The sequence below is a fragment of the Chlamydotis macqueenii genome, chromosome 1, assembly GCF_036417535.1.
Source record: "Chlamydotis macqueenii isolate bChlMac1 chromosome 1, bChlMac1.mat, whole genome shotgun sequence".
NCBI lineage: Eukaryota > Metazoa > Chordata > Aves > Otidiformes > Otididae > Chlamydotis > Chlamydotis macqueenii.
The window spans coordinates 125,375,094-125,394,193 of NC_141556.1; the positions used below are offsets into that span (position 1 = coordinate 125,375,094).

The 19,100-nt window shown below is 33.7% G+C and overlaps 1 protein-coding gene across 1 annotated transcript in view; it reads left to right on the forward strand.

Annotated features, from left to right (window-relative positions):
* The window catches only part of CFAP47 (cilia and flagella associated protein 47), a 315,224-nt gene that overhangs the window by 278,750 nt on the left and 17,374 nt on the right, over nucleotides 1-19,100 (forward strand). The window contains exons 58-62 of the mRNA XM_086766611.1: nucleotides 2,654-2,813; nucleotides 3,456-3,553; nucleotides 6,785-6,946; nucleotides 15,344-15,515; nucleotides 16,816-16,977. Of these exons, the coding sequence (XP_086622737.1) occupies nucleotides 2,654-2,813; nucleotides 3,456-3,553; nucleotides 6,785-6,946; nucleotides 15,344-15,515; nucleotides 16,816-16,977 (754 nt within the window). The remainder of the gene's footprint in view (nucleotides 1-2,653; nucleotides 2,814-3,455; nucleotides 3,554-6,784; nucleotides 6,947-15,343; nucleotides 15,516-16,815; nucleotides 16,978-19,100) is intronic.

Here is a 19,100-nt window from a genome sequence, read left to right on the forward strand (position 1 = left end):
ACAAAGTGCTTAAATGCTGTTGTTGATTACACTATTTTGGTATGCATGTATTTGGATTCAAGGCAATCTAATTGCCTTGAAGAATACACTTATAATTTAAAGATATTACAGCCCCACTACTCTGGTCTACTATACCAGAGTAGGCCCAAACTGGGAAATCATGGTAGAGAGCTGCCTCTTCTCTCTCAGAGGGAGAACAGTGCATCAGTGCCATAGCTAACTTCTATTCCAGAGGAACGGATCCTGGTTCAGATGTTTTCAGAAGCATGGCAACAATGCACATGGTCAGCTTAGTTATTTCAGACACTGGATTAAAAAATTAGTTGCTAATTTGCAAAGGTTTTCAAAAAAACCCTCTGACCGCATTATTGCCAACAATATATGTGTATATAGTATGTCTTTTATGTATGTACTTCATAGATAATGCACCAAATAGGGAGATTAAGATCTAAATAAAAGTCTTAGAGCTTTATTAAAAGAAGAAAATATAGTAAAAAAAAAGAAGAAATATAGGGTTTTTTTTTTTTGTCTAGCTATTAACATTTTAAATGGATTTTTAAGGAAGATATTTTCAAGCTATTTCAAGATGTAAGACTTCTCAAGTAATTATTTCAAAGCCAAATTGCTCATGTCATGATGGACTTCTACAAATACACAAAATTTGAGCAATTATGAGTGCAAAGCCATTGGTTAATTTCAATAGCTACTACATAATAAACCTCTTACATACAGAAATCCAGACATAGTTAGGTACGAATTCCCTTCTGCTTGTAGAATCCGTAATAATGTGGGGCAGTGGTCTATATTTGAGGTCTTGAGACATTCTTACTGAAACAGGCAGAAATCCTGCAGATGGAGTGATTTGTCTTTAAATAATCCCAACCTTCCTTGTTTAAGATTGACTTTCCAATCTTTTTTTTTTTTTAGTTTATTTTAATTTAAGAATGTTTTCAGCTAAAAGAGGTACAGCTACAGAGCGATATCTACTCCAGTGGGGTTATATACTATAGGAAGTACCTACATAATGCAGCACAAGATAATTCTTCATAAAGGTAATTAGTTTGGACAGGGTAATTTATTAATTTAAATATTATGTTAATCTACCCAAGCTGCTTAACATATCTTTATTCAAGGTTTGTGTTGAAGGAATAAATGATATAACAACAGATTGTGAGATAGCAATAGAAGTTGCAATGTCCAGTAGACTTAATAATTAAATGTTAGCAGAGGATTGGTGCAGATGAGGAGTCCTGGTATTTGTTCTGTGTTTTGGTGTTTTCTCCCACCCTGCTGTGACTTACTTGACTTCTTTTGCTTCTGGCCATTCCTGTCTGTCATCATTTTACTCTATCTCCCTACATTTCCACTTTCATTTCCAAACACCCATGCATCCACCTCTTTTTTATATTTTGCCCTTCCCAAGATTGCATTACAATTTTCTTATCACCCACTCTGCTACAGCTCTCAGCATTGAGATCTTCACCCTCAAGCCACTTAGGTTGTAGGGAGGTGAGTATTTGGAGCATGAGACATTGTTTGAGCACACAGTAGCCTGTGGTTATGAGCAGAAGCAATCACAGGGAGAATGCTGCTTGTCCCATGCATACTAACTTGAGCAGATTCAGACATTCTCAGAGCACGATACTCATAGGCCTGTATTAGCATGTATGCATTGTAGCACGCATCAAAAATTATCACAAAAAGTGATTCAGAGCTTAATGTAAAAGTATTTATTCAAAACTAAGCGGCTTTTCTACAGATAGAATTAAAGCTGAAATCCTAACCCCAAGATGTCAGTTCCACCAAATTTCAATAATTCTGTTCAAAGCAAGGAGCTTGATAGTGAAAAGACTGTATGATTTACTTTTTCTACTTTTTGTAATTTTTCTGTGTCTTTATTTCTGAAAGAGCTAGAACACATTCTGAAGTAAATGTTCTGACAGTTGGCAGACTGGCAAGTCATTGGAAAGGTGCTCTTAAAAATGCAATGTATCAGGCCACCTTCATTATAGGCAACAAAGGTGGTTTGTTTTTGTTTTTTTTTTTAGAACGAAATCAATCAGATGAAAAATCATACAGAAAATACATGGCTTGTATAATAATAATGTGAATTCTTTCAAATATATTTCAATTATGTCTCAGACATTAACAATTGCTTTTGTATTGATCTTTTCTACACAGTGTTACTTTCTTATGTTGCAACCCACTGATGCTCAAAAAACATCACTTAGGCCCTAGAAAATAATGAGATTGACTTAGATATATTACATATGAACTTTGAATATTAAATGTGGGACATTCACTTAATAGTGCTTGTTTTGTTTTGAGACTTCAGAGTCTCCCTGGCTTCCACTTCAAAGTTTTATCAGTAAGTAGAAGTCTAAAATAACAGTTTACATGAACTCCTCTATTTAAAACATTGAATCAAAAAATACCTTATTATAGGAAGCCAAGCCACAAATGCTACTATAAGATGAGATTTGGCTGTAGCAAAAGCAGGGTAAAATGAAATTTGTTATCACAGGGATAATGGTACACTATGCTAAAATGTTAAATAGTATATAAAAAAAATAAAAAGGAAGTGTATGAGTAAAATAATACAGATAATATTCAAAACTTTCAATATACTGTAATGATCTCTTCAATTTTACAGGAACCCGATTAGGTCCGAAAGAAAAACTGGACATCCCAGTGTTATTCATGCCAGATAAAATGAAAATGTATGAGACGTTGGTGGTAATTCATGTAATGAGGGAAAATGGTGAAAACTGGCCTTATGAGGATTCTACTGAATTAAATAAAGACTTAAAGAGGTAATTTATTCTAATAGGAAAATAAAAAGTAGTTGAGGATACTGAATCCTATAATCATTTTCCCCTTTCAATATTTGTGTGTAGTTTCTAAGGGCAATCAGTTGTCTGATTTTGAGGGCAGTAGGTATCCAACATAAGCTTTTAATATATGCTGCAAAGTATGAGGATTTAAGGTAGGACTTTTATCTGTTTCAATACTTACCTTTTCTAACTTTAAATAAACAGAATGTAAAGTACTAGCTGCCAGTGCAGTTATGGATATTGAGAAAATGAAAGGTCTTAGATGCCCTTATTTTTTCGTTATATTTGGGATAATTATGAATCTCCTGTGGATATGTTTGTGTAATGCATAAACTACATAAACTTTATTTCAGTGTAGACATGACATAAGAGAGAGCAGATCTGGCTAAATGTTCTCATATACTCATTGAATATTTGCAGACAATAAACTAAGTGGATGTAAATTATTGTTGTTCTGATTTGGTTGGATTTTATTTCATATTTTTCTTAGATATGTTTAGCATTACAGTTTACAATAAAATGGAGTCTAACCTCTCCAACAACTCTTAAGTCTAGATTACTTTGGAATAAAAAAAATTCTCAGCAGTCTATCACAATGATACTCCTCACTTATTTTCCAAGTAGTGTTACTGTAGCAGAGAATGGAGGAATTCAGGGAATACTCTGGATCTATCCGGTTCGTGGAATACCTGAAGCACCACAGCGGAAATTAGTTCCAGGTAGGTAATGATTGAAAAAAAAAGAGAAAAATAAATTTAAAAAATTAAGTATTCATTTGTGTTCTCTCCTGCTTGATCACGAGAATTTGCAGTAGTACTTTGCTACATCTTAAAAAAATATAAAATCATATATTTAAAATAAAATCTGCTTTCTCAACCTACAAAGCAAATCTATATCTATCGTTTTGTTCTCATTGTGGACAAAAGGACCTAGGAGCAGTTGAAAATCTCAAGTCTTGTGACATTCAGTGTTCCAGTTAATGCTGAGTTAAAGAACTGAAGGTAAATCAAATTAAAGACTGACACAAGAGTAGATTTCTGCTTATGCACCCAGAACACCCTTCTGGAGAGTTTGTAGGGTACAAAATATTGAAGTAGATGTCCACTGTTTCTCTCAACCTTCTTTGAATTTCTCTCCTTAGTCAAAACTGAAATACAGATTACTGTGAATAGCAGTAAGTTTTTCACTTGTTCCTGAGAAGTGAACATAAAACTGACACTCATAGAGTTTTGTTGTTGAATACCTTTCTACACTAAATAGACTAAGGTACAGGAATCACTTCTGGAAAACTACAGAAATAGATGTGTTTGCTGTCATTAATTTAACTTGCTTAAGCAGCCTTTACTTGCAGACAAATACCAATGATGTGGTATTAATTAGAGCTTTCATCTCCTTAATTTCCACCTTAATACCTTAAAGAATGAAGCAGAATACTATCGTGCAATCAACTGTTACCCAAAATGATGGTTTTAACAAGTCTCATTAGCATTAAAATGATTAATATATTGATGTGTTTGTTGTGTTATTTAAAGCTGTTATGTAATTTACCAGCAGACTTTGAGATAAATCTCCCTTTTATTGGACTATTGTTTTCATTCGGTATAGAAATTATGAGTTAAAACTGTTAGCATTCATAAATTGTGTAAGTTACATCACTTTTGTATATGATCAGAAACTTAAGTAATGTCAAATCTTAAGTAATCTTAAATTCCTAAATGCTTCTTTAAAACAGCAAAACTAAACTGTAGAATATTTATAACTCTGTTATCCACTAGTTTATGTTCAGTAAGTGTTTGTAATGCAAACAAGGAGCATTGCATTAATTTTGAATACGTATCTCTTTCTGATCATTGCCATGTTATGTTGGGCTGATTTTTTTTTTCCTAAGGAATTGCTAGATCTTTCTTTGAAAAACGACCTGGAAAACTAAAATACCCGATTGTAAGTGTATTTATGAAACAGATTCCATTCCTGCCTTGATTCTGAAAGTCTATGGTTTTCAATTATAAATATATAAATTATAAATATAATTTTTCAATTATAAATCCCTGTTGTAAGATAAGAATCTAAAGCAGGTAATTTACAAGAAACTTATTTTGTTTTTAAATAATTGTTTTTAATAATGATTGAAATAGTATTGTCATTTCTTTTAAAGCAGATATTTAGTAAAATTGCCACAAGCTGTTATGTCAAAAACCAAAGCTGCTTGCCTATCTTATTAGGCAGTTCATCTTTTGTGTCATTCTTACTTGCATCTTAATTTACTTAAACTTCTGGAAGTCACTTGACTTAGTATCTCATGAGACCAATTAAAATGATCAGTGGTCACAACCCATGTAGTACATATTAAGCAGATTACAAATTGGCTGTCTTATAATAGTGATTAAAAATGGAGAATCATCCAGAATATTTTTTTAAATCTTGTAGAGTCAAAGCAGCATACAGTAATTTAGATTGTAAGGGACCACTGAAGGTCATCTAAACCAACCCCTACTCAAAGCCAAGTCTAATTAGATCAAGTTGCTCAGGAACTTGTCCAATCAAATCTCATAGGAATCTGATTTGTATCCATAAATATTAGTTAGCCACTTAGGAAAAAGGAAATGTAGAATCATTTCTGGTAGTAAGATAAGCTGCGGAATAGAAAATGATGTAGACACAACATGTGCACACAATAAACTGAAATACTCAGTAAGCTGGTGTAAAGCAGATGATGTAATTTATTCTTAAATATACATCCATGCATCTTGAAAAAAAAGATGCATTTTTAAGTATTTCAGTCATTGTCCCTTGTAGAAATACTTAGAAGAGAGCTAGAAATTACTTAAATCCTATTAAATAGGAAAAGACTAAGGGAAAAAAAAAAGGATTTTTTTTTTTTAAGGAAAGGAAATAACTTGAACTTGATGTGCAATTGTCCATTTTCCAAAATAATGATAGTGAATCAAGCTCCAGAACTGAAAGTTGAAGCTAAATAAGCGTACTATAGAAGTAAGGGTTTCATTGCTCTTTTTTTTAAAACACTTTACATAATTACTTACCAAGATATGGTTCTATATTACTTATAATTAAATCTTGAGATTAAGTTCAGAATTAATTTTTAATTAATTATTTTTTAAAAAAAATTGTTATAATCCTGATGAAAATAATATTTAGACCTTGAAACCGAGAAGTATGTAGTCAGCTCTCCTTTTTCATGTTGATTTTATAATTCTAGAATATTCTAAGTCTTTTCTTTGGGAAAACATATTGTTCTTTCAGTTGTTGCATCTAATTTTCTCCTCTTTCTGTGCCAATAATTATTGAAAGAACTGTAAACAGTAACTATTGAAGTAAGCTTTATAAAATCTAATGTATAAGCTAAAACCCAACTACCTTGTAATGAAAAAGAACATATTTTAGAAGCAGTAAATTAAAATCACCTCACATGAATTGAAAAAAAAGCTCTGTCATGCTTCAAAGAGAAACTTGTGTCAGAATGCTTTTTATTCTGACATAGTTCTGTAAAAGCTGAAGTTTGAACAGTAGTATTCTTAAATTAAGAAATCAAAGAGTAACTTAGCATTCTTTCAGTTAACTTCTAAATTCTTTCATTTCCTTATTTTTCTTTCAGTCTTTCTTTCTCATTGGCATATGCCAAACTATACCATAATTTCTCTTTGCAAATGAACTAAAATGAAGATACAATTCATGATTACAAAAAAGGGACAAATTTGCAAGTGCTGTTGTGAACTCACTGTAGGAACAGGTTTTTGTTTGCTTAGCAGTATTTTCTACTACTTCACCTAAACAGAATAATAGAAACTGTGGAATGGGAAAAAGCTTTTAGTTGACTTGGTCCTTATTGTAATTTTGTCACTCTCTAAACACATTTAACTTCTGTGTTTAATTGTTTTGTTAAAATCAAGATGCTGACACTTTACAAATAATGGGTTCTTGCTTTTCTGTAGCTGTTGTGCGCTGTCGAGCCAGGCAGAGAGTAGAAAGAAGAGTAGAAGTGCAGCTGACTGGTGTAGTTACTGATGCAAGTGCTATGCCTACTGCAAGAAATTCTGCCACGGTCAATACAAATAAGCCAGCCAACACTCAAGAAGAAGCTCAAGTCACTGATGGTAAGAATAAATAGCTTTGATATGATGCTATTTTAGGAACATGGCAATAAGGTATGCGCTTCACCAAATGTAGCTCTGCTGTGACAACAAGATAAGGTTTAGACAAATCCTCCTCTCAGGCCGTATTTCTACCCTGTTGCAAATATGGGACATTCTTATAACAGTATGTCTGCTGTTATAGGCACCTTTGAACCTGAACCTTTCTTTTTCTGTCTTCAATGTGAAGCTTGCACACATACCATCTCTCCTTTAAAAGAGAACAGCCTCCACAAAGTCTAATGTTAGCAAAAATATGTCTGCGTAAGCATTGCAAGGAAATATTTGTCTGCAGTTTGTCCCTATTTGTAAGATGCATTCCCACCAGCAGGCCACTATCTGCAGCAAAATGTATTGAAGAAGGAGGCTTTGTTTGAAAGAAGCAATACTTTGTAAAATGATAGCTTCCACTTACTGTTAATCAGCAGAAGTCACAATGAAAATAAATTTCTTCTGAGATACTCTAGCTTTTCATAATATACTTCTCTTTGAAACAGAACAGTACAGCATATAAGTAGTAAGAAAAGGATGCTTGTTACTGCTGTATGCCTGGTATTTCTGTTAATAGATATGTGTTAGTAGTCATACTACAACAAATTATGCATAGTTACATTTTACCTTCATTAAATATTGCACCTTTGAGACTTAACCTACATTTCTTTTGGGGTTCAAAGTCATCGTACTTTCAAAGAAAAATCTTATTTAAAAATTATGACACATGACATGTGACATCCTAATGTCTGTTTGACATAGCTGTAAATGAGGGGAAGGGATGTCACCCATGCTCCAACTTTGTCAAGAGTGTAATGCATTGTACAGTGGTAAAAGATGAGTCTAAAGAAGTTGCTATGATTGCAATCTATTAGGCAGTCAGTTTGAGAGGCAGGCAAACTTGGCTTTTATGTCTCGTTTACGTCATTTAGAACCTGGCCCAATAGAGGCTTTGCAGGAATATCGTGTTCTAGAATCATTCCTGCTGAAGAACTGTGAAAAATTGAAAAGCTGTAAAATGTAAATCAAGATGCATTACATCCTTCCTATAAGGATGATTTTCATGCAAACGTGCCCCCACCCTGGACGCTGACCAATGTAGTCTTGTATCGACAATCGCTGTTCAGATCTTTAAACAGATTTTATTTTTGCATGCTCTTAAAACAGGAGGGGATCTGAAGTTGAAGTGTTAACGAGAGCTTGCACAGCATATACTTACTAATTTGTTAATATTTGTAATTACTTAGCTAAACTTTATTTTTGCTCATATTGTGGTGACAAAGATAACTTATTTTCTGGGCATATTATTGTCTTATATTCCAATATTATGAAGTGATAATGATCAATATAATAAAATAAAAAGATGTGAAGTTCTCAGTGTAAATTCTTGCCTCTTTGGAGAGCTGTAAATACTACTATATAACTTTATTCAACCTTTTGAAAACAACTGTATATCAAAATACATCTTGCTTTTTTCTTTTTTTTTTTACTGTAGGGTAAGGGCTTAGCTCTTTATTGACTTGTCACATATGAGTAGGCTACCTTAAACATACCAGGTCCTTCCCTCCAACATGGTGGCATCTGAACTGACAAGAAGAAAATGTTTTGAGCAAGTTGTGGCAGCATTTTGAAAGACTTGCAAATTCATCATGTGTAGTGCTTGTTTTATTCATAGGAATAATATTTCATATTTATTAACACTGACTTCTGCACATACTGCAAGACATTGATTTGGGACATTGCATCTTTTCAAGGAAGAAGTCTGGTAATGAAATGCATTACACCATAGGTAGTAAGATCATTTATAACTCTGGTGCTTTTCATGGTTTTCAATGACATTATAATGTCGTTATTGCTAGATGAATTTGATGCCTGTTAGGAATCTAATTTAATGGTACTATCTCAGCTTTCTGCAGTCTGTGAGTAATAATATAAATAAAAGCGTAAACCTCTAAGATAACAGCCTGGCAAGCTGTTTTTCATTTTTTCTCTTCTGAAAGGGTGATTTGTCAGAGTGTATGTGTGATGTGCAGTAAGCAATTTTTATATCCAAAGATAAATGATGATAATTACTAGCAGATCAGATTGAAACAGCTACTACTGTGCTAGTATTTAAATTATTTGGCCAAGTATAAATTCCTCAGAAGTGAAAAATCTTCAAGTATATCTTTCACATTAAAAGAATTCAATTTCATCCAATCCAGAAGACATTATTTGGAACAGAAAATTATTATAATTTCTTAAGAAAGAGGGAACATTCTAAATACTGTCTAGTAAAATGACAGTTTGTTGTTCAGAAGCCAGCAAACTTCCATAGATTAAATAATTAGTTTAATGTTTTAGACATAGCAATTATGATACAGCCTTTTTAAAAAAGAGTTTTTAATTGTATTACATGCATATTTTTACCCTATATGTAGTTTTCATCTGTTTTCTTACATATTTTATTCTGTAAATGAAATTTAAGACCCAAGATTCATCCAAACAAGTGTGAAGATTGTTATTTGAAATTATAAATAATATTGTTTTCCATTAGGACTTGTGTGCGCCAATATAAATTGAATGGTTAGGTTAAAAGACATCTTGAGTTACTAGTTTCAAGGGACAACATTCAAACTGAGGCAACTGAATCAGGATATCATGGAAAAAATAATGTCTATGTGAATTATGACTACATCATAACATATGTTTATGAAGAAGCTGCTTTGATATTTCTGGTGCCCAGGTGCAGATGTAATCTTTATTTGCTAGAATTGCTACAGGTAAATGCAGACAATGATAAATAAAAAAAGGAAAATGCTGAAAAAGCAATACAATATTTTTGAAAATACAGATTTTAAGCAGTTCCTTTAAAGCATTAATTTATATATTAGTGTACAAGTCTAAGTTGAATGTCTAAGATAGTGTGAAAGATCCTTTGGGCTGATGAGAATCCTTTTGCTTTTCCTGAAGTTTTTGTTTGAACTTACTTACTATGCCAAGTACTGTCAAAATAGAGTGTTAAGAGGTGAGTATGGATAGACATAATAAAAAGGGAAGTAGTCCAAAAAAGATTGACAGAGAGAGAAAAAAAATGGAAATTTGCTGCAAGGAAGAGTCCAGAAATGTATGCGGAACAGGTTCTAGATGCACACTGTGTAGTTCATCTACATGGATTCACAATGTTCCATCTTATTCACTAAATGATGCAGCATTTTGAAGACATTCTCAAAAAAAAAAAAAAAAAAAAAAGAGGGGAAGTGCTTTCTAGAGCTTTCTTTACAGCAGAAATCCACTTTAGCAATAGAAATCAGTTTTAAATAAGTGTTTTGAAAGAGAAAAAATTAGCAAACAGAAAAATCAAATGCACGAGAAAATTTAGAAAAGAAATGTTTAAGTTGGTTGCTAGGACAATAGTCAGTGGGATGCAGGGTAAAAAAAGATGAGGCTAAGAGTGGAATTTTGCAGAGCCTTGAAGATATGGATGAAAAGCTTTAATTGGATATGCAAAGAGAAATAAATTTGCAGTGAAGAGATATAAAGATTTATACAGAGAGCTACACTGAGTATTTCCTTGAATTGCACTGATGAACAATGAGTCTGTTATCAACAGGAGACCACTTTATTAGTCATTTATTTCTTTGTATTTAAGGTAATTTGGTGTCTGGCATTCAATTAAGTTAATGATGTTATCTTTGCTGGTATGTTCTATATACAGCACTTTAGTACTGTACCTGTATGAAGAAATTTAGTGAAAAGCGTATTCAACTACAAACAGAGTTTTTCAGGTTCTTGTGCAATTTGTTTATTCTGCTGCTGTTACCCTGGAGTTATGACATTTTACCGTGAGAAATAGATATTTACTTCTCAGATGAGATTCATTTCTTATTGCCCAGATGGTACTGTCTACTTAAATGTTAGAATGTTCTTGACCACCAAGTTTCCTTTTATTTTTTTCCTTTATTACTCTTATAATTCACTTTTGCTATGCACTTGAATATTTACTTAAAAACTGTATTAAAACAATTTCATCTGCTGTACAGTAATGTATTCTGCTGCAGAATACAGTAATGTATTCTACTGCTTTTGCTGGTAAGGCGTAACTGCATACTTAATGTTTATTCCCCACTACCTACCGAGTTCTATCAGTGTGTGTGAAGTCTCCTGGAAGACAGTGGAAAAGCAAGAAAAGGACGAGTGTCAGAGGAGAGCTGAATGGGGTTATGAAGAAAGATATTTCACAGGGTTTGGAAGGTCAACATGAGATGCCAGCTATTTGGTGGAAGTCAGTAGTTAAGGTCTGGTCCTATAGTTTCTATTTTAACCAGTTTGGAGCCTGTTAGAGGGGAAGAAGTCATTGTTAGGTGCCAGGGTCACAATGCATACTTAGCCTTGAAGAATTAGCAGAACTAGCAGAAAAAAAAAACACAGTGAGAGAGTGCAATATGTTTACTTTCAGCATCAATTAAAATCATTTATCTAGCTTTTGAAAAACATGAAACTGCAAGTTTATGAATGGAGGGGCTTTTATTCTATGTTTGCATTCTGTGATTGTGCTGACCTCCATTATTAAATAACTGCAAGTAAGATTGCAGCCTGCTGAATGGGAGGTGAGGAAGGTCAATTGAGTGAATTCACTTGCATCTCTGCTTTATTGCATCTATCCAAGAAAAAGCCTCTGTAATGAGGACAAGCATTTTTGCCATCTGAACATCTTTCCATCACAGCTTTAATTTCTGCCTGTCTCATTGGACGTGGGAGACAGTGTGAAAGTAAGGAGAGTCCTTTAGAAAGTTCCTCCGTTGCCATTTTTATGTCACCAAGTCTGCTGCAGGTTAAACACTGTTTGCAGGGAGCTGGGGTAGCTAGGTCTCCTTTACGTATCCACAGGAGACTTGCAGCCTGAGAGGCCAGTGTCCATTAGATTTTTATCATAAGAAAATGCATTGTATAATGCGCTGATTTTCAGGAAGTCAAACACTTGTTCAGATTTCCAAAAATAGGAGGGAGGTACAAAGGCTTCTCTAATAATAGTGTGAAACTCTGTTCCAGGTTAGATATATCCAGTGGGGTTTTCACAATACTTTCTATAGAGATTAAACCCATCAATATCTTTGAATTAACTCTTTTGAAGCTTTAATACAGGTTCTTTTCCACTAAAGGTCATTTAAATTCCTGAAGTTCTTATTTTAGACATAGGTTCTTATGTTAGACTCATCTTTTAATTTTTAGATGTATGACATGTATTAAATAGTTTTACATTAAATCCTAACAGTCGCAAAAAATCACATTTGCCCAATTTACGTGCTTGGAGTACAAAATCCTTGGAGTTTCCACACTATCATTCTAATAAATCAGAAAATAAATTTTTAAAAGTAGTCTATTTCCTTTCATCTTCTTAGAGGCTGTTAAAAAAACCCAAACAAACAAATCCTCAACAATTTAATCCTAGTGCTTTTTAAGAAGTATCCTTACTAACACTTGAAAATAAATGACAGCCAAGTCATAGAACTGTATAGCTCAAAAACTTATTGGTTTTTAAACATAGCTGCTTCAGTAATTCTGCATACACAAATGTTACCTAAATGCATACTACGTTTTGGAAGCCTTTATTTACACAAAGAAAAACACTTGAAGACTGAGAGTAATTGCCTTTCAAAACAAGAAATCTTTAAAGCTTTAAAAAAATTGTCTTGGAATAATTACCTCAAAAAAAATTCTTACTCATTTTCTTACTTAAATAATGCATAATATTCTTCTGGAAGTAATAGTTTCTGTACTTGGATTCTCTATTCCCTAGATGTAAAGGGCTGTATATAAATAGCATGCTTATATCTTCCCAGTGTTGGAATTGATAAATATCTCTGTTGAGTCAGTTGTGTTTAAAACTCTCCCTGCTGCTCTCTATTTACAGAAGAGAAGTGGATTAGTTGGGGTATACTTTATATCTGCATGTGTATTTTACAATTTGCAGTAGATAAAATAAGAATTTTACCTGTATTAAAATGGTGATTTTTAAAAAGAAAACTAGTGAATGAAAGTATACAAAAATCTGGGCTAATGAGTCAAGGCATATTTGAATTGTATGCTATATTGTATTTGGCATTACTGTAAAGGAAATGTTAATTTCTTCTCCAATGTTTTATTTATTTCACCATTTAAATTGAAACAGGAAATTCTGTGAGTCAAGAGAACTACGAACATTCGACAATTTGGACAAATTCCTAGTAATTATTCACAACTTTTTTTTTTTTTCCCTTTAGCTTCTGCTAGTTTGTTTAGGCAGCATGTGTATTATGGAATTGTCTAGAATCAAATATTAACATATTCACGGAGGCTTCCCATAGTATGATAATATAGTAGTCTTCAGGGCAGCTGTGATAAAAATCTAATTACATTTTTCTTTGTTGAAGAGTTCTAAGCGAGATCGGCAGAGTAGATCAAAACCAGCTAAGGGACCAGCATAATGAAGCTTTCAAATACTGGCACTTATAAATGTATAATTTTTCCTTAGATGTTGTAAATATTAAAATATTTTAACTAAGTACTTAGTATGACCACGGAAAAGGTTACAAAACAGCCTTGAGCAGAAAAAAAATATAAATATTTAATTGCTACTGACTAAAAAGTACTATATACATATGTCAAACCAAACCCAAATGTCTTTGGATACTAAAAGCAGCGTGCAATTCACAACATTTTATTCCTAGCATCTGAACAATAAAATAAGCCTTTCCTGAGTAGCATTGTGTGATATAACTGCTGAAAGAAACATCTGCTCAACAGTTGCAATTTTCTCACTGTGGAATGATCCAAATGATGTCATCCATTCTCTCCCATAATAAGTTAATTTTTATGTCTGAATTTTCATGTTTTGACATTTGTCTGGGGTGACTACTAGAAGCCTTGGGCTGTGTTGGAGTCTGAATGCATGGCATCAACGTTGTATTTTTCAAAGAGAGAAACAACAAAGCATACAACAATGTAGGATGATCCCACGAATATAATAAACTGTAGGAAAAATATTTATGTTTAATTTCATTATAACAAAGTACATTTATCATAATAAAGTACATTTATAATAGATGGATTAATACATGGAAATCCTGCATATTCGGTGCTCAGTGTGCATCTGCTATGACCGATAGATAATCCTGTATGTTGGCAATAATATTTTGCTTATGTCTGTGTAACTCTGATCTAGCATAAATTGTACAAATGTCTGTGTGAAGGATCCACTTTAAAGAGTCAGAAATGGTTCAATATAAGCTGCTACATTTCTTAGGGTTAATTTGTGTATTACAAAACCATTGGCAACAAAAGTTGAATGAAGTAGAAAGAAGGAATCTGTTCATTTCAGAAAAGGAGACAGGACTACAGGCATAGGAAGGCATCTCCGTACTCACTGACGCCGGGTAGCATTACAAAAAAAAGAAGTAAGGTTTTGTACAGATATGTCACAGTGCATTGTTTCTTGGACTTGACGTAAAAATAAATATGTAGTCTATATTTTAGAGTTCCAAACTGGAAGGCCTTGGGAATGAGCTCTGCAGCTGACTGGCACCCTGTAACTAGCATATACAGGGGTACATACATAGGAGTTCTGCACAACACATTGTACTAAGCTGTTCAGATTCAAAATGTGCCCAGAGGTATGCGGTCATAGTAAAACAAAATCACCTATAGGATTTAGTGGCTGTGTTAAAAGACTTTTCCTCCATAAAATGTGTAAGATTTTTAAATAGATTAGAAGTGTGGGATTCTTTTCCGCATAGAAACATTCCATTCTTTGCTCAAATTACCATTATATACTGAATACTGCAGTTTTATTTATTACAACTGGAGGAGTGATTTGATTCAAGAAGCTCAACTGTTGATTCCTATGTTGTTACTACCTGACCTTTTCATAGCTGCTATGGGGAACAAGGGAAGAGGCTGCTAGTGACATCTTCACTATTATTCCGTAAACTGTTTCTCCGGCTTGCGGCCCATCAATGGTGCTGATGTCCTTAATGACTTTTCTTCTTTTTTAAATGTTGTCTCAATGGCATTACTCAAAAATAATATTACATTTTTGCAATTTTTACTTGACTGATGAACTAGAAATAGCTCACCATAATGCAGAAGTGGTTGCCAGAACAATATTGCTATTACTGTTCACTTCTCCTAAATATGTTCTCCAGCTTCCATTTTACCAGAAACTATATAACCCATCATATGAAATTGGAAGATTTTACTATGCAGGCAGTAGCAAATCACTCAAGTTTTGGATGATTGTTAGTTTTACTTATTTGTCATTTTTAGTAACAAATGAAAGAATTTTAACTACTAGTCAGCCAACTGTGCGAGATTAGAGTGCACACAGACTGATTTTTCTCTTGTGTCATTTAGGTTTCTCGACAACAATGGAATTTCTGTATGAATTACAATATAAATCAGATGAAATTAAATCTCAGCTTGGAGCTTTGGTTGGTATGCATCTGGTTCAAAAAGAACGGGATACAGAATCTGGAATTGTGACACTGATCTTTAATATGGTGTTTGCACCTAACAAACCAATGAGGTAAGCTCCTCTTCCTTCTTACCAACAGAACACACAATACAGTCCTGTCTGGTGACTCTTAGCTATGTAAGCACCTCCCTGCATTGTTTTCTTCATTTTGTTTTCACATCTGAGGTCTATTATTTTAGATTTCTCTCACTTGCTACTTCTCAGTATGATATCTTTGGTATTAAAACTGTCAGTGGTTGTTTTTAACGCCTGCTAGATGGTTCTGCTGAGTTACTGCCTAGTCTGTGTGTGTATCAATTTACTTCTAAACATTGGAGTACTGAATGACTTCCAATGAAAATTAGTTTTTCTCAAAAATCATGGAAAGCATACAGAGAAGATATTTTGTCAGTCTTGAAAAACTTTTCCTAAATGGGCATGTGTGCATGTTCTTTGGCTGGATGGGATGGTTGAATTTGAAATTAATTTCTAGTGCCACAGTAACAACAGTCCACAGGAAAATATGGTAATGTGAAAAATGATGGATTTGCTTTCATTTACGTTAGTACATCCCACCTCTTTGAAAATCAACTGTGAAAGGGAGATCCTTTTGGATCTCCCTCCTTTTGGAGGGAGAGGGAAGTTACACCTTCCTTTGGAAGTAGCCAAATGTGTATGGGGAGGAAAGAAGCTTCAGTAAGATGCAGGGACGTGGTAATTTCAGAGGCTCAACATTACCAGGAAGATTAGGGAGCAGTCACAGCTGAATATCATGGGTTGCATGCAAAGAGGGTATTTGTAGGATGCCAGAGGGAACTGAAATAAATAGCAAACCTTTAGGAAAGACTGTCCACCCTCCCCATGCAGTGTCATTATGTCAGAGAGGAGATTAATTTAGAAACTCTTTTTATTTCTACTCTGTTCTCTTTTATTTATTTTTGTTTTGGTTTGATTTTTTATCTTTGTGTACTTGTGATCAATCAGGATTCATGCAGAGGACTCAATGACTGCAATTAATTTGTGTATTTATCTTCAGAATCTACAGTACCAACTATCTTCTTAGACGGTCTGAAGACATCAGAGTCTGGAATTTTTCTGAAGTACATAGACTTTTTGTCAGATTTATTTGATTCTAATATGAACTACTAATGTGTACTTTGCTGTAAATATGAAGTGCTATTTAGTCTACATTCCAGTCTAAGTGCAGTTGACATGTACTATGCCACATAAAATTAAGGATGTATTCCAATTTAAAGTAATCTGTATTTTCATTTTACTGTTCTATACACTTGAGGCTTACTTTGGATGTTAATTTACTCAGTTTATGTTTTATAATGTTCATGTATTGCATGTTTTTATCTGAAATTTCAAGGAATGAAGCAACTTTAGTAGTACGATGCACTACAGGAGGCATTTGGAAGTTCCCAGTGCTGTTCATTGCTACAGAGCCAGAAGTGGAGGATGTCATCAATATTGAAGCAGTTGGGCTGAATAAGGAATCTATAGTTGGCTTTAAGCTTACAAGCCAGACAAGGTAAAAATACTTATGATAAAGTATTTATGAAGTTTTCTGAGGCTAGAACTCACACTCAAACACATTGGACAGGGTAGATTTGGGCAATAGAAACATAAATGGGCTGCAACTATTTCAGTGATACATCATTATTTTCAAGTACTGCATTGTATAGGTAACAAATGTGATTTTGAAGTTGTTCTGCAGAAAACAGAAGCATTCTACATTTAGACTGCAGCTCCTAAAGAGAAAATTTGTGCAATAGATCCAAATGTGCATGATATGACTTTAAGCTTTTCCCCTAAAATGCTTTTGTGTGTTAAAATGTGTAATACAATGTTAAGGAAGGTGTGTTGTGGTATTAAAGGCTCACTATAAAAGCCTTAATGTTTTTGCTAATAGATTGTTTTTCAAAGTACTTTATACTTACACCAAGTTAAAACCAATCCTTTCCATTGTGCTTTAAAAAATTTTAAATGTGCCATTTAAAAAATGTTCTTGTTTTATTATATAAGCATGTTATGAATTCATCTCTACTCTGGTCTTTCAGTAGATAAAATAATTATGTTATACTTCAGTATTTTGTTACTCTCCTTTTTAGAAGTCCTGCGGAAATCTCCATTAATATGCTTTTTATGTGCTTTTCATTATTTTCCCAGAGTTTCATAATGTTATACAAATCCATAGTGTAATTTGTCAGCAGCAGAAAGTGAAGGAATAAATTGTGTGGTACTGATAGATAAGTTTTAAAATAGTAAACAGTGAACCTGAAAGAATCATAGAATCATAGAATGGCTAGGGTTAGAAGGGACTCTCAAGGGTCATCTAGTCCAACCGCCCTGCAAGGAGCAGGGACATCTCCAACCAGATCAGGTTGCTCAGAGTCCCATCCAACCTGGCCTTGAATGTTTCCAGGGATGGGGCATCCACCACCTCTCTGGGCAACCTGTGCCAGTGTTCCACCACCCTCATTGTAAAAAACTTCTGCCTAATATCTAATCTAAATCTACCTCATAATGTTTACAATCTAATTAGCTTATGGAAATCTTTAAATTTCCTTTTTTTTTTTTTCGTTTAAAATTGACTTTTTAACTGCATATCTAGAAAGTGTGACAATATGAATTATCAATGCTGATCAATAATTAACATTCATTATAGATATACCCTTTTGTATCATTCAAAGCAGGAAGTGTCCTTGATTCCATCTGATTTTTAAAAGCTTATTTCCAAAAGCTGTGCAACTAAGATGGACAGTTGTTCCAGCTTTTAGATGGCTGTCAGTGATGATAATTACTGAGGACTCTGAAAAAGGCTCCTGTCACTGTGTTCACATTAACAGCTTCAATAGAATGGGCTGTTTCGGGAACAAAAGTGAAGCAATTGCTCTGGCAATACCGTAATCTCCTGGTAGGTATTTGATAGTAGTGAAGAGACCTAATGTTCTCCAGAAAGGTATTATAAAACCTGAATCATTACAGTTATATAAAGAAGGAGCCATGATGGAAGACAGATTCTCTTTTTCCCTTAAACAAATTCCAACTTTATTTTACATAACAAGGATTCCCTCCGTACATTTCAAATACCAAATGTAATGCTTACATGTACTGAATAAACTCGGTGTTGTAAATAGTGCCAACAACTGCTCTGTAAGTTTTATATTGCTTTATCTTATCTTTTATTTGCTTAGGAACTTTGGTGGTGGAGGTTTTATTATAGAAATAGAACAGTCAGCCAACCAACATTTAGCATATAGGATCTGCAGTTTAAAAGCAATTACACAAGAAATCCATATATTACAGATGTAATTTAATGCTTGAATAACTCAAATGACTTAGATTAAAAATAAACCCATGAAATATTAAAGTGTGGATTAAAAGTTTCAGTTGCGATATGGAGTGTCATCCTGCAGACCTTCCCTGAAAAAAATGATCAGCCCTTTGGAATTTTTGTTAAGTAAACAGTTAGCAGCCCAATCCTAGAGAGAATAAGTTCTTGTACTGAAAGAGGTGAGGCTTTTTTCACCCTGCATATCCACACTTTCTGTCTTCTTTTCTTAAGCTGAATAGTACCTCACGGCACTGCTACTTTGAGAGTAACTGGGGGAGACACAGAGATGTATTTTTGAGTAACCTGCTAGAAGGGGA